General features: G+C 51.7%; 1 protein-coding gene across 1 annotated transcript; it reads right to left on the reverse strand.

Moving 5' to 3' along the window:
* Positions 1-1,157: 1,157 nt before the first annotated feature.
* Positions 1,158-13,497, reverse strand: LOC122473445 (keratin, type II cytoskeletal 1b-like). Its single transcript, XM_043564012.1, has 9 exons — positions 12,844-13,497; positions 8,732-8,946; positions 7,564-7,624; positions 6,940-7,035; positions 5,820-5,984; positions 3,990-4,115; positions 3,654-3,874; positions 3,203-3,237; positions 1,158-2,726 (listed from the first exon to the last, which is right to left on the reverse strand). The coding sequence occupies exons 1-9, from the start codon at positions 13,402-13,404 to the stop codon at positions 2,440-2,442; spliced, it is 1,767 nt and encodes a 588-aa protein (XP_043419947.1). The 5' UTR covers positions 13,405-13,497; the 3' UTR covers positions 1,158-2,439.
* Between the last annotated feature and the right edge of the window lie 7,460 nt (positions 13,498-20,957).

The following is a 20,957-nucleotide window of genomic DNA, read 5'->3' on the forward strand; positions in this document are numbered from 1 at the left end:
TGTCACTGTCAGCTGAACACTCTAAATCATGTTTATACCCACTGCCATTTTCTGTCTTTCCATCCTTGTCCCATACTCCGGTTTTTTACTTCAAGAATGACACGGTTTCTGTGTGCACCCTCTCTCTTTGCCTTTGGGCAGCCCGTCTACCCACCTTTCCTTTCCCAGCCCCATCCCAGTCCGATCCCAGTGGCCAAGATGAGACAGAAACTTCTCAGAGAGAAGGTAGGCGTGTGCATGGGAACAGGCTGTCTTATCAATATGGGCTGCAGTCATATGTGAATGCATCCCATATCCAATTACCATCTGTATTCCCTCAGGGAGTGAGAAAGTAGGTCACATCTTTTAGGTGACTCCTTTACACAGGCTCAGAAATATCACGTAGGATAAGATGATGGCTAACCTTGTTGTATTCTTGAATTTCTGCATCTGTGTGCCCCCAGGGGCATCGCCTAAAGACACCCTGCCAGGACCCCTACAGGGTTAATGGGCTCAGTCTCTTGTCTCCCCAGCTCATTTCTCCTGTCCCCCTCACTCACACATTCACTCCACTCTCTCTTATCTTTGCATCTCCAGCAGGCTACTTGCTTGTCTGAGTTCCAGTCCACATCTACTTCCACTCTGTTCCCCAGTCCTGTTCCTCTTGCCAGCCCTCTAGGAGGGCCAAGCTTTGGGGCCACGCTTCCCTTCCCCAGCATTGGCACCTGCTGCAGGTACAAAATTGCCTACAATGGAGGGTCTGCCTGTGTCCACAGGATAGGCCTTGTTTCCACCCCCAGGCTACAAGGTCCACAGGGACACTTCCTTTGAATTCTCCTCCCTCTGGACGTTCCCCTCCCCTATAATCTATCATTTGGGTTGTGAGTGCCTTAAGGTTCAGAAATGTGTTCATTCAACATTGCATTCCCCATGCCTAGACCACTGCCCACACACAGTAGGAGCTACATAAATGCTTGCTGAACAGATGTATGACTGACTTTGGAATGATTGGCTGCTTTCAGGACTAATAAGATTATGTCTGCAAGGTTTTTTTAGGTCATGTATGACTCATGCAATAAAAAAGAATAAAAATAATAAACCTTACTTCCCAAATACGAATAATTTCAGAGGCCTACAGAAATTTAAAAGGAAATAACTCATCTCTGACCAAACAGCAGTTTGAGATCACAGAAAATTTTATTGTAGAAACACCAAAAATGTCAAGCCCTTCAAGGTACAAGCTTCAACCAGGAAATGATAAAGTCAGAGCACTCCCCAAGGGACCCACGCTGAGCCCATCAGATGCCCCAAGAGAATCATGGACTTGGAGGTTGTATTAGGACACTCAACAAACAAGTGCGGGTGACTCCAGAAGTAAAGCCACCTTCCCCCTCTCAAGGCCCACTAGGTGGCTGATAGTTTCCCCTTCCTGTCCCCTGCGGCACATTTCAAGCATCAGATTCTCACAAAGTGCTCAGTCACAGAGAACAGGAGGCAGAAGGGACTTTGAGACCTAGGAGAGGGCACTAAGCTTCCTTATAAATAACAGGCAGCTTCCAAACTGGTTCAGGACTGAACCCTCCCAAGACCCATGTCTGACCCTCAAACTCTCCAGGGCCTGGACACAGCCTCCTAGACAATTCTCAGGAGGGCCATTATGGAGCAGAGTTGAGGGAGGGCCAGGCTCCCAAAGAATGGAGCTTTCAGAAGGGCAAGACAGGACAGAACTGGGTTGTTGTCCATCGACTCCTCCATTTAGGGATCATTAGTCCTTCCCGAGGACAAGGACAAATGCCTTCTGAAATACTCCCACCTTGGGCTGTTCACCCAGAAGATAATGCTTCTTAAGACAGAGATTCAGAATCAAGATCAGACATCACTTGCAGGCATCTGATGAGGATCGCAAACCCACACTCTCCAGGGATGGAGAAAATGAAAATATGAGGCTAACAGACCAACAGGCAGTAACGGGCTCCAGACACAGAGGTTCCCCTTGCCAAGCTACTCACCCGGAGGCCTCATTCTGTGGGTCCCCTAAGGGGTGGATTATTGCTCACAGAGCAGCCCAGGTGCAGGAAAGGGACCCTGGGAGTGAAGTACCTGGGGTCCTTGACATTAACTCTCTATTATCCGCTTCGTAGATACACTTCGAGGCTCTTTTTCCTCCATCTCTAAACTGGGGCCCTTGGGTGTCCCCAGGGGCAGGAGCAGGGCCAGCTGAGTGGAGTCTGAGTTGAGTGTGCCTGGCTGTGACTCTGCCGCCTGCCAGCCAGCACCGTCCGAAGATAGATCTGCTATTGGGGGTGACCCACTATCCACCTGCTTCCCCAGCTAGAGTGGAACGAATGTATTGGCAAAACTGCTGCGACCCATAAGAAAAAGGTGAGAGGGGTTCAGGAAGGGCGTGGGGGGAGGGGATAGGCGAGAGCCCTGCCGCTGCGGGGCGTGTGAGCCTTCCCTCTACTCCAGGATTCGCCTGTGGGAGGTGTTGGTGGAGGTTTGGATGATCTGCACGCGGGAGGAGCCCCCGCCGCCTCTGCCTCCGTACTTGCTGCTGCTCCTGCTGCTTCCTCCATAGCTCCCGCTGCTGCCGCCCGAATAACCACCTCCACCGCCCCCTCGGGAGCCCCCGCTGTAGCCGCTGCCTCTGAGGGAGCTGCCGCCACTGTAGCCACCGCCGTAAGCTCCAGAGCCTCGGCCACCGCCGCCTCCGCCGCCGCTGACGGTAGTCTGGCTGCTCTGGACCGCTGTGGGGAGAGGGCAGCCCGAAGGCACAGGGGTCAGAAGGACTGGGGCTGGGGGTGGGGGAGGGGGTTCCCTGCGGGCACCAGCCTGCACCGCCCGCACCGCTCTGGGACATCCGTAATTGCTGGCAGCATCTGACTTGCAAAACGATACATCGGATGAAAGGCTTCCCGTTTTTTCAAGTATCCCTCCCAGGACAGAGTGACGTCCGGACCCGTTTTCATCATCGCTATACCTTAAAGGGTTCCAAGCGGCTACGGATGATTGTATCATAAAGATTGAAATGAATAAGGGATAGAACCATAACCGCTTCTTTCAGCGAAGTTCCCCAGGCCCTGCAGCTTGTCTGCTCACTCCCGCGGCGCAGAACCCGAAACCACAAGGCTGAAACCTCACCAGTGCCTGCAGCTCAACCCTCCGGGGCCCTCCCCCCACCCGGCTCCACACGGCCCTCCGGGGCCTGGGCTCTGCTACTCACAGATGCTGACGTGGCTCTGCAGCTCCCCTGACATCCTGCAAAACCAAAGCACAAACATCAGCCAGACCCCCGAAGCCCGACGGAAGGCAGGTCACAGCCCGCAGACATCAGGAGCAGAGACACCCGCGCGAAGTGACAGCTGTCCCCAGGCTTTAGGGAAAGGTGGGTGCGCAGGCCCAGGCGGTCAGGGAGTATGGGGCTGGGGGGGGGGGGGCGTTAAGCAGTTTCTTGGAGGCATTTCGCATTGGCTGCAATGGCTTAGATTGGGGTAGAGGGGCATTCTGCTTGGAGGCAGGAATGATGGCAATGACCCTGCCGACTCACACATCCTCTGCTTCTGACTTGAATGTTTCTGCTCGGCCCAGGGTTCCGGTCTTCCCAGAGAAGCTGGGGTCGTCCTCCCACTGCTCCAGGGGTGCAGCCCGAACTTGTCCCCAGAAGCATGGCCCACCTGCTCTCCTCGCCCTCCAGCAGCTTCCGGTAGGTGGCGATCTCCACATCCAGGGACAGCTTCGCCCCCAGCAGCGCCTGGTAGTCCCGTAGCAGCCGGGCCAGCTCCTCCTTGGCCTGCTGCAGGGCGGCCTCCATGTCTTGGAGCTTCTGCTGCGCGTCCTGAAGGGCCTGCTCTCCTCTCTCCTCGGCATCCGAAATGGCCATGTGCATCTGGTCGATCTGCTCAGGAGACGGTCACCAGGGTGGGGGTTGAAGTTTCAGGAGCCCCTTCTGCCAGGGCCTTGTGGGAGGCAGCAGGCACGTCCACTCAGCCCGCCCTGAGCCTCCTTCTCACCTGCTTCTTGATGTTGCTGATCTCTGCTTGCAGCCGCTGGATGGTTCGGTTCAGCTCAGCAATCTCCATCTTGCTGCTCTTGAGCTCGTCTCCATGCCTGCCCGCGGAGATCTGGAGCTCCTGGTACTGAGGGGCAGGGGCAGCATCATAGCCAGGAGGCCCTCCAAGACGGTGTGAGTCTGCCTTCCCAGACCCTGCCCCAAACTACTCTCCCCAGGACAGTTCCCAGAGTACGCCCCCACCCCCGCCTGCCACCAGAGGGGTGATACCCCCATACCCCCACTCCTGTGCTATAGCTCCCTCACCTGAGCTGTGACGTCTCACACACACACACACACACACACACACAATCTTGTTCAAGCCGCCCTCCTTCTCACCAGTCTCTGGGCCAGACTCACATCCCGCACAGATAAATTTGCTCCTGGATACACTTTTTCACCCCCTTTTCCCTCGCCTAAGCCTTACCATTGGCCCTTCCCCACACTGGGACCCCTTCACTTTTGCCAACACATCATATTCCTCCTACCCTTTTCCAGGATGATTTCCCTAGCAGCCAGGACCCCATTTCCTCAGAGGCCCTCAGCATGTTCCTTGTTTATTCCCATTCTCCTCCCTATCTCATTTCTGTGTCTCCGTGGCCCCAACAGTAGGAACCCACAGGCAGGGCTCTGGAGGAAGCAAGGGGGAGGGTAGGCCCAGGGGACTCTCTGAATTCTGATGCTGTCACTGTTGACCATCTCCCTCCCCAGTCTGGTGCTGACATGTGTGCCACTCAGAACTACTTGTCTGCAAGACAGTGGGTCACAGGCCCGCCAGGATTGGAGTCAAGAAGGCAGATCTCAAGTGCCAGGAGTTTAAAATGTAGCGAGTGGCCTTTGACCCTTAACTACAATCTTCATCCTCCAAAAAGGTCTGTATTAAAGAAGTGATCAAAGATGTGCCCAAAGACGTGGCCACAAAGATGTTTATTTGATGAGGGCATATTCTTACCACGGAATACCACGCTGCTATTAAAAATAATGTAGAATATTTAATGACACAGAACGGAATTCATAAATAATAAGTGAAAGAGAAAAGTGCAAAACTATAGGTTAGAAGATGTCATTATGGGGGCACCTGAGCGGCTCAGTTGGTTAAGCGTCCAACTCTTGATTTTGGCTCATGATCGTGAGATTGAGTCCTGCACCAGGCTCTGTGCTGAGCCTGGGAGCCTGCTTAAGATTCTCTCTCCTTTACTCTCAAAAAAAAAAAAAAAGAGAGAGGCACCTGGGTGGCTCAGTCGGTTAAGCGTCCAACTTCAGCTCAAGTCACAATCTTGTGGTCTGTGAGTTCAAGCCCCTCGTCAGGCTCTGTGTTGACAGCCCTGAGCCTGGAGCCTGCTTTGGATTCTGTGTCTCCCTCTCTCTCTGCCCCTCCCCCACTTGTGCTCCCTCTCTCTCTCTCTCTCTCTCAAAAATAAATAAATGTTAAAGAAAATCTTTTTGAAGATGTCATTATGAAAAAAGAATAAAAACATTACAGTGCTTTAGAGCATGGGTTTGTAGACAGGACACCTACATTTACACTCTGCCTTCGCCACTTACCACCCATCAGACCCAAGGGAAAGTAGGAGATCTCAGACTCTATTATCTTCAAACTAAGGATAGTCAAATCCTTACTTCACAGGGTTGTTGTAAGGAGTAAATGAAATTGTATATATGTGTATAAAATGTATATAGATACATATACATATGCATCTATTACCTCCGAAGTAAGAGAAAGCCGATACAAGTTCAGGGGGATATGTTTGGTTTGGGTTCCAAGTCTGGGGGAGGGGAGCAGCATGCTCACCTTGGTCTGGTACAGCGCCTCGGCCTCGTCCTTGCTCTTCTGTGCGATCAGCTCATACTGGGCCCGCACTGCGTCAATGATGCTGTCCAGATCCAGGGAGCGGTTGTTGTCCATAGACAAGATGACATTGGTGTCACTGATGTGTGTCTGCATCTGGGACAGCTCCTGCGAGGCATGGACCACAGGCTGACTCTTTCCACTCTCCTCCCAGGGCCTCAGTTTCCCTCTACTGTCCCCTCAAGCCTCTCTGGGGAAGCCAGAAGCCTGGGCCAGATGGGAGTCTTGGGGAAAGCTCTGTGAATGGTTGTGCACCGAGAGGTGACTTAACTAAAGGTAATGGTCCCCAGACCTAGCCCTGGGGAAAAGAAAGGAGCCTAAACTCAGAGCCCCTGTAGGCACCACCTGCCCATCCTCCCTCTCCTGTGCCCTCTCTCCCACCTAACTCGGCTTGGCTGCCATCTTGGATTGGGCCCTCTGATGGACAGACTTGCTCCCTACAAACTACATGAGCTCTCAGAGCCAGTAGAAAGGACTCCACTTGTGTAACCCACTCACTCACTTGGGAGCCTGGGCTCTACCAGCAACCAGCTGAGTCACTGAGCTAGAGATTGAGTCTCTTGGCCCCTCAGCTCTCTCATCTGCCGAATGGAGAGACCCAAGACAGGGCAGGCGCCCACAACTTAGCCATGAGCCACCACTGGGCCAGAGGTGGCAGGAGCATATTATCCTTCACCCCTGCAGGTGTCGTCTTTGTTCCTTTTAGGATCCACACTGTCCTCTCCTACAGAATTCCCAGTAGCCCTGTTGGCTTCCCAGCACTGATGCTTTCTGGCCGACTTTGCCCCTGTATGTCCCAGGTATTAACCTCATTTCCAGGTAGAATCAAGGGCTGCTCCATTTCCTCTCTCAGGACTCTCCCTGCCTCCCACCTCCAGCACCCCCACCCAGGAATCTAAGCACTGGGGCTTGGGAGGCTAACTCCCATCGCACAGAGTTGAGGTGACTGGGGAGAGGAATCCCTAAGTGGGTCATGTTGGATGTCAGGCCTCCCCCTCTAACAGCCCACACCCCTTGTGAGATGTGAGGAAAGAAAAGGCTTTCTCGTGAGGACTGAACTCACCATCTCAAATAAATATTTCAGGAAATTGACCTCCCCAAACAGAGCATCCGCCTTGGACTGTAGGTCCACCTTGCCCATGTAAGCAGCATCCACGTCCTGAACAGCAAGCAAAGATAGTCTCACTTCATTGCCCAGGTGTTGCCTGCCACCAGCTCACTGGGTGACCCGGACAAGTGGCAAAGCGTCTCTGGGTTTATTTCCTTGCCTGCAAATTTCCACACCTCGCTCCACTGAGGGATCGGCAAAAACCCTGGCTTTCCTGGCCAGAAGGAAATGTGCCACCAAGGCCCTCATCCTAGTCAGTCACACACAGCACCCCAGGCCCTCCTCAGGTCCCAAGGCTGCACGTAACTGGCACTCAAAAGGGGTCAGTTATTTGAACCTCACTTTCAGGACTGTGGACAGATAAACACTAAAAGAGGCCTCAAGATTCCTACCAACATCACTTTGCAGACTTAAGCCTTTAGTGCAAAGGCTTGGCATTCATGCCACACCCTCAACGAGCTGTCTGCAGTGGTCACCCTGTCCACCCCTTGGTCACACAGCATCCCACAAGATTTCTTCACTCTGCTCAGCCCTCGGGGCCCACAACCCCTCCCCCCTTGGACCACTCCCATCCCTGACCTTCTTCAAGACGACAAAGTCATTTTCAGTGCTGGTCCTCCGGTTGATTTCTTCCTCATATCTGTGGGGGGAGGTAAGAACCATAGACAGGCTACAGAGGCTGACCTTGACTCCTTGAGATTTCTCCTCACCGCAGGAGGCTTGGAATTTCCCAAACTTTTACTGTCCTGGACTTGGGCTACCCCCGCCGGGGCCTGCCACTCTCACTGGCAAGCAGCCAGAGCCAGGTCAACGAAAGGGACAACAACCCAACGTGGAAAGTGCAGAGCCACACAGAACACTCCCAGAAGTTCCATTTTTCTTTTGTAAATTTGTCACACTCACTCATTTTTTTTTGCAGTTGAGAACATAAATATGTTTACTAAATTATTTTAAAGAGAAAAACTATCACCTACATTTTTGCCCCCCCACACACACACACACCTTGAGGCTGAGTTTTATCTTTCCCTTTTTGAGTCACACACTCTTGACTCTCTGATCGGCATGCCAGGATGATGTCAAGAGTAGCACCCCGCACCCCGAGCATGGGGAGGGCGAGGACACTGTGCTGTCTGCATGACACAGAAGCTGCTGATCTGGAATCAGACACGTCCCCACCGTTACGATGAATAATAGCTAGTGCTTATATGTGCAGACGCAGTCTAGGAATTTGTTAAGCATAATGTCATCTACACAAGTGGTTCTCAAAGTGTGGTCCCCAGTCCACCAGCACCAGCATCACGTGGGAGCACACTAGAAACGCAAACACCCCGCCGCATTCCAGCCTCCTCAACCAGCCTGCCACACACCAGAGTCGGAGAGCCCAGACACACCTGTCACGGCAACCCAACAGGAAGAGGGCTTACCATCCCTACTTTATTTACGAAGGTGAAAACTAAAGGCTTAGAAAGACAGGCTTGTAAGCAGCTCAGAAAGGCCAAACCCACTGGAACTTGGCTCCTCGGGGTCCAGCACCACGAGGAGAGTCTGCCCCTCCTCACCCAACACAATTGAGAGCTGCCTGGCAGGACCATCCTACCAGACCTGCCATAAGCAAGATGGTGCCCTCTGTACCTGAGGACCCCGGTCCACCCCTCGCACATGAACACCAATGTTAAGAACGTCTTGCCCCTGAACCAGTTCCCTGCCATGCTTCTCCCTGACCCCCTCGGCCTGCCTGGGGTCTCACTTGCTCTTGTAGTCCTCCACGATGTCCTGCATACTCCTGATTTCTGCGTTCTGGCGCATCTGCTCCGCATTGAGAAAATCCACCTGCCTCTGTAGCTCGCCGATGTAGCTCTCCAAGACGGGCTCCAGGTTATTGGTCCGAGTAGAGGTGTTCACCTGTTGCAGCAGCTCCCATTTGGTTTGTAGCACCTGGTTCTGCTGCTCCAGGAATCGCACCTAAGAGCAAGAGACGTCCAAGTTCACACCAGGCAGAAGCACCCCCACGGGTAGGAAGATGGGCAACCGCACAGCGTATCCAGGGCTTGGAGAATCAAGACGGCCCCTCTAGAGAAAGGCAAGGAGCTCACACAAGTTGTCTCAGCTGGAAACACCCCCGTGGGAAATGCCAGCCGCCTGGCCTAGTTTGCTCCACAGCGGCTCTGCCGGGAGGCGGAGAAATCAGTCGGACACGGGGTCTCAGCCCTGTGCTCAGTATTGTGGGGACTGAAAGGAAACAGTCTCATGGGCCCATGAGGAATCTCCCCATCAAACAGAGCTGTAGCATCCTCTCCCCCCACGCACACGGTACCTCGGGAGCACACCAGCAAAAGAAACCGTGCCACCCAACCTGCACAGGCTGCAGGGAGTACCAGGCAGTTTTAATGGGATTTAATCATTTGAAAAATCACTGAGAGCTGTTGTGATTTTTTTCCCAGTATCCCCCCACCCCGCCCCGCCTGCCACACAAACCCTCCTGGGCTGTGTCCCATCAGCACAGATGAAACTCAGCATCATGCTAAGCTGAACTTGCTGGAAAAAGCATACCTCCTTGGCCTGTCATGGCCCTCTCCCTCCTGTTTGTGACACTCCAGCCACAGGGACCTCTCGCTGCTTCTGGCAGCCCACCTCTCCCCAACTCTGCCTGGCTAACTCCCATGTACCCTTCTGAACTCAATGAAGGTAGCATCTCCCTGGGGTCTCGCCTTCATAGCTCACCCTTCCTTCCCCTTAGCATCCATCGTGATTTGTCATCACCTGGTGCTATTTGAGCACATCCCTCCCCTGCTGGGGGGAGCCTCAGGAAGGCAGGCCCATGTCTGCCTTATTATCCTATGGACACAAGGCAATCAGACCCATGAATACACAGTACCCAACACAGGGAAGACAGCTCATAAGTGTCATGGACTAACGAAATGCTAAGGAATTTGGAATTACCTCTGAGTGTGGACAGCTGTCTCTCTGAATAGAATGGAAACTCCTGGAAGGCAGGGACTTTGTTTTGTTTATAATTGAATCTCCAACACCCAGAAGAGTCCCTGGCACATGATAAGTACTCAAAAAAATACAGGTTGAAATACAAGTCAGCCATTCAGGTGTCAGGCTTGGGCCCTCCCAGAGTGGAAATGGAGACAAAGTCTGTTGTGGAATCAATGACAAGGAAAGGGGACCTTGGGAAGGAAAGGAGTGAGGTCCATCTCTTCCCATGGGAATACCATCCTGGCTTTGTTCATCTGAGCTTGAATCCTCTATGCCAGGGTGGAGAGTCTATACTCAGAGTCATGTGAACTATATAGCGTGTCAAATGGCCTGAGGCGCAATGGAGAAAAGTAACACAGGGATGTTGGATAAGGATGCTAGTATGAAGGGGCTACTTCAAAAAGGGAGATCAGGGGCCCCAGGTGGCTAGGTTGGTTGGGTGTCCGACTCTTGATTTCAGCTCAGGTCATGATCTCATAGTCATGAGATCAAGCCCCGCACTGAATGCAGTTCTGCTTGAGATTCTCTCTCTCCCTCTCTCTCTCTCTCTGCCCCTCCCCCACTCACACTGGTGTTCTCTCTCTCCCTCTCTCTCAAAATAAATAAATAAACATTAAAAAGGGGGGTGGGGGGGATCAGGGAAACCTCGCTAAGATAGTGGCATCTGAGAAAAGACCTGACAGAGATGAGGGAGGAGGCCAGACCACTCTTGGGAAGCAGGAGTTCAAAGCAGAAGGAATGGTGAGAGCAAAGGCCCTGAGGCAGGCTTGCGGTGCTGGAGGATGCAAAAATGAAATCGTGTGCTGGAAAGCAAGAGAGAAACAGGAAAGGAGGCAGGGAGAGAGCGTAGGGTCACTGCAGACAATGAGTGTGTACCCTGGGGAGCAAAGCTCCAGCCCTCATTCTGTTCACTAACACTTGCAGCTTGACTCCTGTTCCACCCAGTGGTGGCAATGTTGCCTAATTCTCACAAATGCAAGCCAGGGGTTAGCAGCAGCTGTGGGTTGGAGGGCCAGGCCACATAGGGCCTTGTAGGAGCTTGGCTTTTATTCCAAATGAGACAAACATCTAGTGGAGGATTCAAACAGAGAAGTGATGTGATGGGGTTTTTTTAATGTTTATTGTTTTTTGAGAAAGAGAGAGAAAGAGTGCGAGCAGGGGAGGGGCAGAGAGAGAGGGAGACAGAGGATCTGAAGTGGGCTCCATGCTGTCAACAGAGAGCCCGATGCGGGGCTCATACCCACGAACTGTGAGACCATGACCTGAGCTGAAGTCAGATGCTTAACCCACTGAGCCACCCAGGTGACCCATGATGTGATGTTTTTAAAAGATGGCTCTCCTGTGGTTCTGAGAATGGGCCAAATAGGATTAAGGGTGAGAGCAAAAAAGACCAGATCAGAAACTAGAGTCAGAATCCACTGCAGTAGAATCCTTCTCCCTTTCAGCCAAGCCAGAGCCCTCCTGGATGAGGGCTCTTTCCTCATGGTCATGACAAGCCATCCCCGTAAGGAAGGACAGGTTGCCACAGTCTCCTGCAACTTGGCCTCTGCCCACAGCCCCATGCCATAAAATGAAACAAATGTCATCTAAGTGGCAGGAACCACAATCAAATGAGTCCTAGGGTATCAGTTGCCAATAGCCCATGGCCATTTCATTGACCTCCAGCCCTCTCTCTCCCTGCTCCTCCTTTGTCCTAGTCTTGATCTCCAGTGGTGTCTCCTTCACCTGTTGCTTCCTTGCTCCAGCCAAGCCCTCCCAGTCCCTGCCCATGCCTGAGGTGTGGTGATATGCACTCAAATTTCCCGTCCAAGGTGATCAGAAGTAGCCAGAAGCACTTTGCTCTGTTGAACTCCTGTGTGGCCATCTTTGGGCCTCACCTCTCTTACCCTTCTTCCCTCAGCTCACACACTCCATCCTGTCCCCAGCATTTGCCCAGATATCAGAGGCTGGGCATACAGCACAATGGTAGACTTTGGCCATGATTACTCTACATTCAGACCACAGGTCAGGCTCTGGCCTCAACACTGAATTCCTCTGGGACTAAGGGAAAGTCACCGAGCATCCAGGGGCCTTTGTGCCCTAGGGTTCTTCCCACTACATCCCCAAGAGCAAAGAACGTTCTGAGGGAGACTCCAGTGGCTGCTGTGCCTCCACCTGTGGACACAAGGAAATGCTGGAGGAAGATCTTCACCATAGACCTTCTACCAGCTTCTGCTTGCTGCTTTGGGTCTGGACTAGCTCTACTCTGAGGTTTAATTAGGGAACTAGGGAGAAGAACTTCAATGGCTCCATCTGGCTCATCCTTGGCCTTAGATGAGCTAAAACAAGGAACTCTGACAGAATCCTACTTAGTATGCTATCACTTTAATCCCCAGTGATACCCCCTCCCCAGGGCATTCACCTAGGCTGTGAATGGCTCCTTGAGGACAGGACCCATGTTCTAGTCGCCCTGTAGCACCTGGCACTGTATCTGACATATAGTAGAGGTTTAGTAAATGTTTGTGGGATGAATGGATGAATCGGTGAGTGGGTGGATGGATGGATGGATGCATGGACAGATGAGCAGGTGGATGGAAAGTGAATAATGATGAACAACATTGAAGTTACTTTACCATGTATTTTGTCTGTGGGTATTTTCACACTTCTTACCTGCTTTCCCATCAAAAGGAAAAAATAAAAATAAATTGCTTCAATAAGTCAAACTGAGGCCTAGTGAGGTAAATGCTCTCCTTTCTTAAGGTCTCAGCACATGTACTTCTGGAAGTGATTGTCACCACCGAACTGAGACAGCACAAGGTGGTAAGAGGCAACAGGGCACAAAGCCCTCTCAGTTACTTGATCAGGGACCAGAGACCTGCCTGCCCCTGAGGTACTCACCTTGTCGATGAAGGAGGCAAACTTGTTGTTGAGGGCCATGATCTGCTCCCGCTCCCGGGTCTTGACTTTCTGAATTTCAGGGTCCACCTCCAAGTGAAGTGGCTGCAGGAGGCTCTGGTTAATAGTCACCTCTTGGATGCCCCCTGGGGGACAGGAAGGACCAAAGCCCCCAAGCCCAAAACTGCTACCCCCAAAAGCACCTCCTCCATAGCCACCACCTCCAAAGCCACCACCCCCAAAGCCACCACCTCCGAAGCCACCGCCCCCAAAGCTTCTGCCCCCTCCAAGTCCCCCTCCCACTCCCCCACCCTGGCAGAAACCACTGGCACTTCTCCCCACTAGGCTAATGGAGATGCTTTTGCTGCCTCCCAGATTGTAGAGGCTCCTAGAACCAAACCCCCTGGCGTGGCCCCCATACCCACCACCACCACACCTGCCTCGGGCCTGACACACAGACCCCACAGCCCGACTCCCACCACCAGAGCCCGCGGAAGAGCTAATGTTGTAAAACCGCCTGCTCCTGGAGCTAAATGCTGACCGAGAGCTAAATTGGCGGCTCATGGTTACTAGAGCATCAAGAGAAGCAGCCAGAAGAGAAGGCCCAGCTGGAAGGAGGCAGAGACCCGGGAGGGAAGGAGCTATGACCTCCTTTGACAAGCCATCTGGCTCAGTCCCTATATATATGTGCATTGGCTGGGCTGGGCACCTTGCGAGTCCTGGGAGGGGAATATTTATGTTTAGTTTGCCTGCCAACAACATCTGTTTAAAACCTCACACCTATGAGTTGCAGAAATTGCACTGTAGATAAACTTCCCTGAATTGATCATTTATCATTCATCTCTTGCCATTTTGAGATCAGAGTGCAAAATAATCTCTCAGGATCGAGTTGCTGGAAACTCCTATACACTTTCCCCCCAAATCAGTAGCTGCTATCTTCCTAAGAAACTCCCACCATTGAGCTGTTTGTCTTAGGGTGTGACCAGGAGATCTGGGACAAAGCAAGGGGTTGTCTAGCTGCCTTGCAACCACAGCGGGGACAAGGGTGGAGACATCTGCTCCCATAGCATTACCCTGGTTGGGATGAAAGAGTTGTTCTGACCTCCCTTCACCCTGCTTCTGCTCCCCACTGTTATCACCACCGTGCACACCCCAAATTTTAATCACATGAAAACATGGTTCTGTGGTCATTGAGTGTAAGTGAAAGCCGGGGCACTCTGCCCAAGGCTGTTCACATCTTGCTGGGTGTGTCGTGTGCTGCTCTATGGGTCTCAGTCTCCTCCGCCACAAAGCAGATGAGGTCCTGTAGTGCTCAAGGTATATGTGGTTGCAGATGGTGTCAGCACCTACCAGAACCTAACCTGCTCTTCTAGACCAAAAGGCAAACCATCCTGAAATCTCTCTTTTTTTTATTTCCAACGTATTGCAGACCAATGCTTTGGTAAAATAAAATAAAAATAAATTTCCCCTCAAGAGAGATTTTTTTTGGAGCGCCTGGATGGCTCAGTCGGTTAAGCATCTGACTCTTGATTTCAGCTCAGGTCATTTCACGGTTCATGAGATCGAGCCCCATGTCAGGCTCTGTGCTGACAGTGAGGAACCTGCTTGGGATTCTGTCTCTCCCTCTCTCTTTCCCTGCCCCTCCCCCACTCAAAATACACATTTTTTTAAAAGGAGATTTTTTTTAAAGATATACAAAATAGGGGCGCCAGGGTGGCGCAGTCGGTTAAGCGTCCGACTTCAGCCAGGTCACGATCTCGTGGTCCGTGAGTTCGAGCCCCGCGTCAGGCTCTGGGCTGATGGCTCGGAGCCTGGAGCCTGTTTCCGATTCTGTGTCTCCCTCTCTCTCTGCCCCTCCCCCGTTCATGCTCTGTCTCTCTCTGTCCCAAAAATAAATAAAAAACGTTGAAAAGAAATTAAAAAAAAAAAAGATATAGAAAATACAAGCCCAATTTTTCTTTTTTGAGAGAGAGAAAGAGAGTGTGTGTGTGTGTGTGTGTGTGTGTGTGTGTGCAAGCAGGGGGAAGGGGCAGAAGGAGAGGGAGAGAGAGAATCCCAAGCAGGCTCCTCACCCTGCCCAGAGCCCATCAAGGGGCTTGGTCCCACAACCCCACAACCACAAGACCATGATGACCTGAGCTGAAATCAAGAGTCGGATGCTCAACCGACTGAACCACCCAGGCACACCACAAGCCCCAATTTTTATTTTTGGAATCAATAGACATAAAATTGTTCTATTGTTAAAAGGGGGGGGGGGGGGAAATGTACGTTCCTAAGTGGTTATTCTCAAATTCTGTATTTATCTCTTCTCAAAGCAGTAACAAAGTGCCCGTGGCCCAGCACTGGTGTATGGCCCCACATTCTGTAAAGCACTACCAGCCGACACGGAGTACAGCTCATACACCAAGCATTAGCATCAGCCACCAAAAATGTGTACTTGCCCTCTGGACACAGATGGTGGCTTTAGTAATAATAATAATAATAATAATAATAAATGTGGGGAAAATAACCCAGAAAAACAGCTAACTGGTAACTTATCATCATGGACACGGTGTTGCAGATTGTTGGGAAAGCTTATGATATGATGTTAAGTGAAGAAAGCTAATACACAAGCCTGTCTGCTATGAACTCACAGAAATTAAAAATGCACAAAAGGCAGACTTAAAAAGCAAAAAAAAAAAAAAGGGAATCAATTTATTAAGGATTGTGGGAGGATTTTTTTCCCTCCTATTTCAAATGTCCTTTTCTTCCGTATTTAAGCAAAAAGTAAACTTTTTTGCAAAAGATGGGGCTGAGGGGCGCCTGGGTGGCTCAGTCTGTTAAGCGTCCGACTTCGGCTCAGGTCATGATCTCGAGGTTCACGAGTTCAAGCCCCGCGTTGGGCTCTGTGCTGACAGCTCGGAGCCTGGAGCCTACTTCGGATTCTGTGTCTCCCTCTCTCTCTGCCTCTCCCCCACTTGCACTCTGTCTCTTTTTCTCAAAAATAAATAATTTTTTTTTAATTTTTAAGCAGGAGCTGACATGACAGCTGCCAACAGCTACAGAGGTGGGAAAGGCAGGTGGTGGGAAAGAACAAGAGAGGTGTCTGGGAGCAGTGGTGAGAAGGCATCCTAGGCTGGGAGGGGCTATGTGAGCAGCTTCAGGCCTCCACACCTTCTCTGCTTAATAACTGTTTAGTGGACCGTCTCCAGGAGATACTGTGGGATAGACGAGAGAGTGAACCTGAAATTTACAGTCACAAAAACTGGTTTCAGCTCCCAGCCCTACTTCTACTAGTCTGTGATCTTAGGCAAGTCCCTTACTCCAGAGCCTCAGATGCTTAAAGGAATCAGTAGCTATTTCTCAAGGAAACTTCTCCAATGCTCTAAGGCATTGAAAAAAGCATCGGGGTGCCTGGGGGGCTCAGTCGGTTGAGCGTCTGACTTTGGCTCAGGTCATGATCTAGCAGTTCGTGAGTTCGAGCCCTGTGTCGGGCTCTGTGCTGACAGCTCAGGGCCTGGAGCCTGCTTCCGAGTCTGTGTCTCCCTCTCTCTCTGCTCCTCCCCTGTTCACACTCTGTCTCTCTCTCAAAATAAATAGATTAAAAAATATTTTTTTTAAAGAAAAAAGCATGCACTAAAGAAGCATAGATATAGTTACTCTCAGATCCTGGTAAGATGACCAACTGCCCCGCTTTGCCTGGGCTTTCAGTGCATAAACCAGGATAGTCCCAGGTAAGTCAGGACAGTTGCCACCCTAGTTCTGGCATCTCAGAACTAGGTCTGCACAGCCTTAGTCCTGGCCCTAACCCCCCCACCTCGAGGAGCTGTTGGTAGGGAAGGGAATCCAAGGCTCAGCCCCAGGCACGGGAGATGTGGGGAGAAAACCAGCAGAGCCAGGGGAAGGACAGGAAGTGGAGCTAGGGGTTGGGATGGGTCAGTGTAGGAGAGGTACCTGAAGGCAAGGATTCTGCGTCAGGTAGAGGCAGAGAGAAGAGGCAGAGAAAACAGAGGGCATATGAAAACAGAGGTAGATCCCAGACAGGAAGCAGCCGTGGTGTGGGAAAAGATCCTTGGGTTCAGCTTTGAATCCTGGCTCCGCCCTTCCTGGCCCCAGGGCTTGGACAAGCACTTGAGCCTCTCTTTCCTGGCCCATAAAACAAAGATAATAATACCAGATTCACAAGGTGATTATAATGAGTAGCTGAGATCAAACATGGAAAAGCATACTGGAAATTCCAGAGTCATACAAGGCGGGGGGCGGCGGTGGGGGGGGGGGTCCCTCACACAGCCTCCCCTGAAGACCCCAGAGCATGTGAGCTCACCTCTCTCTCACCTGCTACAGTGCTCTCTGGCGACACTCATTTTCGAGCCCCGTCATGAAGAATGCCATGTAGTTAACTCTTCCACGTGTATACCAGCTAAATAAACAGGAAGCTCACCCAGGTTTATATTCACCCTCAGGCTGGAAAGGGAGAATGATTAAGTTATGGTAAAATAAAAGAGGAAGTCCCAGACAGAATTTAAAAAAAATTTTTTTTTCAACGTTTTTATTTATTTTTGGGACAGAGAGAGACAGAGCATGAACGGGGGAGGGGCAGAGAGAGAGGGAGACACAGAATCGGAAACAGGCTCCAGGCTCCAAACCATCAGCCCAGAGCCTGACGCGGGGCTCGAACTCACGGACCACGAGATCGTGACCTGGCTGAAGCCGGACGCTTAACCGACTGCACCACTCAGGCGCCCCTCCCAGACAGAATTTAGAAAGCTTCTTTGTCTCTGGCTGTGACCAGCTACCAGCATCCAATGCCAACACCCCAGTCTGTCTCCGGTCAGCTGGATGGCCCCTGGTGGGCTGCTGTCACCCCCTGTGAAGGCCTTGGGGAAAGAGCTGAACCTTTGGTATAGGGTGACAGCTATTCTCTGCTCCCTCTCAAGATAAGAGAAATTCGGCATAAGGTGAAGCATGAGAGAGTTTTATTTGACCTCAAAGAGATACTTGTCCTCGGGTCAGTATTGGATGCTGGGTGAGGTTTCTGTAACAAGCTGCTATCCCTATAGGAAACCCCTCGACCAGTTGGTTGGTCAACAAAAGCAGTGGTTTCTAAGTTTGCTGTATGTTGGGATCCTCTGGAAAGCTTCAACAACCACTGGTGCCTGGGCCTCCCCGCACTCCCTCCCCCCCCCCCACCCCAGACTGCGATTTCACTGATCTGGTGTGTTGTGATCTGGGCTCTGGAACTTTTTAAAGGTCCCAGAAGGCTTTAATGGGCAGAAAAGTTCTGAACCCACTGGCATGGAGGAAGCAGCAGAACCAATGAAATCTTGAATCTTGAGATTCTATTCAGCTCAAGGACAAAAGAATACACAATCGTGGTAACCTCTTACCAAGTGCTTTCTGTGGGCTGTGCGTGGTGCTAGGTCTAAAACATGGAGAGTCTCAATCTAGAAGCGACGTTATAAGGAAGCCATTCTTTTAAACTATCTTTTTAAATTTATTTTGAGAGGTGGAAAGAGAGCGAGTGGGGGAGGGGCAGGGAGCGAGGGAGAGAAAGAGTCCCAAGAAGGCTCCTTGCTGTCAGCACAGAGCCCGATGCAGGGCTCGATCCCATGACCCATGAGATCATGACGTGAGCTGAGGTCAAGAGCCAGATACCTAACCAACTGAGCCTCCCAGGCGCCCGTATAAGGAAGCCATTCTTATAATTACTCTCATTTTCGTAGAGAGCGCAGTAACTTGCTCAAGAATACACAGATGACAACGGTGGTGTGGAGATCTGAACCCAAGCACTCCCACTCCAGAGCCCACATGTACCGCAGAAGATGTGGGGTCTCTGGAGATAGACGTGCCCTCTTCCTCCCCTCCCCGCTCTGCCCACCTGCCAGCAGCACTCTCCTTAAAGGGAAGGAGCAAGTCCGTTGAGGGCTCCAGCTTGCCCTGCTTGTCTCCCAGGTGCTGAAACCCAGGGCTGCCAAGAGGGTGAGGCCCAGGGCACTTATCAGCCACCAGATCACAGTCTCAGGCAGCAGTGGGAGGCAGGGTTCGAGAGGAGTTGCCAGAGTGACAGGCAGGGGTAGCCCCCACAAATCTGCTCCCCATCTCAGCCTGCACCTCCCAGGTCTAGAGGTGGATATTGCCGGGCAGCGCAGAAGTGTGGCAGGGGTGTGGGGACAGAGAAAGGGAGGGAGGGAGAATGTCAGTCACCTCTGCTCAGGAAGGAGGGGACAGCTATGGCCCTGGTGTAGGTATGGAGGCCTTTAACCTCCTTCAGACAGGAGTTTCTGGACCCCTGGGCAGCAGGGGAAGGCAATGATGTGACAGAGATCAGGGAGAGCAGGGTCCTGGGACTGAATCGAAGCTCCTGGCCTGGGCTTCCCATTCCCTCAGACCACTATTCTCTACCAGCCCAGAGCCTTCATATTTTACAAGAAAGAAATAGCTACAAAGAAAGGAAGGCCTTGGTCAAGGTCACTGGGAAAATTGGTGATGCAAGAGCTTGGGTACCCTCCCTCCCAACCCAGAAAGAACCAGAGCCTATGAAGAATTCCCACAGCCTCTCTGTTCCTGCAGCCTGGGCGAAATGGATATGGGAGAGCCCCACCTCCAATCTCTAACAGGCCCTGCCTGCAGAGGTGAGAAAGCGGTGCCCCACACAAGAGGCACACCCCTGGGAAATCTCTCTCCTAATTTCTGGGTTGTGGTGGGTGTTTGCAGCAAGAGTGAAGCCTTCAGGCCCCAAACCAGCCAGGACCCCCACCTCTGATATCCTTTTGACTAGAATCCCAGGGCCTACCCGGAAACTAAGGATCAGGCAGTGTCTCTCTTTCTCGTAAAACCCAACAGGTGCTCTGGGGCCACAAGCCCTCACAAGGTCTCAGAGCAGCCCTGCACATTCTCATGGCCAAGGTCCAGAGATAATATTGTTCCAGACGTATCAAACCCTTCCATCCAACATGCTGGAAGCCATGACTATTTATACAGCCACTTATAAAGCTGGCACCTCTCCCTGGTCTCTAAGGCAAAGGGAGCAGCGGGACAGGTGTGGGCCCGAAGGAAAATAAGGCTATGGGTTAGACGGGGATTGAATTCCAAGAGAGACCTCGAGGCCCTGGCAGGGGACTGGGGTTGTCTGGCAGAGGGTACTTCCCTACGCTGGGCCAAAGAGGAAAATGGGATCAACTCAAAGTTACAGGGCTAGTAAGTGGTGCGCTGGGGACCAGAATCACAAATCCACAGGGGGTGGAGGCAGGGAATGGGAGACCTGTGGGAACCTCCCAGATCATGTCTCCCCTTGCCCATAGTGGGAGAGACACAAACGTAAAGAATTAACAATGTTTTACCATTCCTTCTTTTAAAGAATGGGTGGGTTCCTGAAAGGTCGTCCATTGACAGTAATGATCATTTACTGGGCTCTCACAATGTGCCAGGGCTTAAACAGACGATACCATTCAACCTGAGCAACCTCGTTTTATTGATGAGATTTAGCACGGAGCAGGCAGGGTGGGGGAGAGGTGGGGGGGCCCCAAGCAGCTTGCCCATGGTTTGGCCACTTGCAAGTGGCCCCCACCACACCAGGGAAGCCTGCTGCCAAAGCCTGTGCTGGATCACGTTCTGCTTTATGAGGCAGGTTCGGAACAGCTGCTGGAGTTTGAATCCTGGCTCCACCACTTAATCTCTCTGTGCCTCAGTTGCCTCATCTGTAAAGTAGAGGCCATAACACTGCCCACCTCTGTGAAGATAAAATGACCTCGTTCATAAAAAGCCACTAGCAGAGGGGCGCCTGGGTGGCTCAGTCGGTTAAGCGTCAGACTTCAGCTCAGGTCATGATCTTGCAGTCTGTGAGTTCGAGCCCTGCATCGGGCTCTGTGCTGACAGCTCAGAGCCTGGAGCTGCTGCGGATTCTGTGTCTCCCTCTCTTTCTGCCCCTCCCCTGCTCGCTGTCTTTCTCTCTCTCAAAAATAAATACACATTAAAAAAAAAAAAAGCTGCTAGCAGAGTGCCAGGCGAATCACAAGACAGCATCGGTTTTAACAAAGATCGTATGGCTGCACAATGTGTGCAGATTTCTATTAACCAAACTGTTTTTTCCGTCCCGCTTCCCTTAACAAATCAGAATGTCATTGTGAGCCAGGAAACAT

The sequence above is a fragment of the Prionailurus bengalensis genome, chromosome B4 (assembly GCF_016509475.1).
Source record: "Prionailurus bengalensis isolate Pbe53 chromosome B4, Fcat_Pben_1.1_paternal_pri, whole genome shotgun sequence".
Lineage (NCBI taxonomy): Eukaryota > Metazoa > Chordata > Mammalia > Carnivora > Felidae > Prionailurus > Prionailurus bengalensis.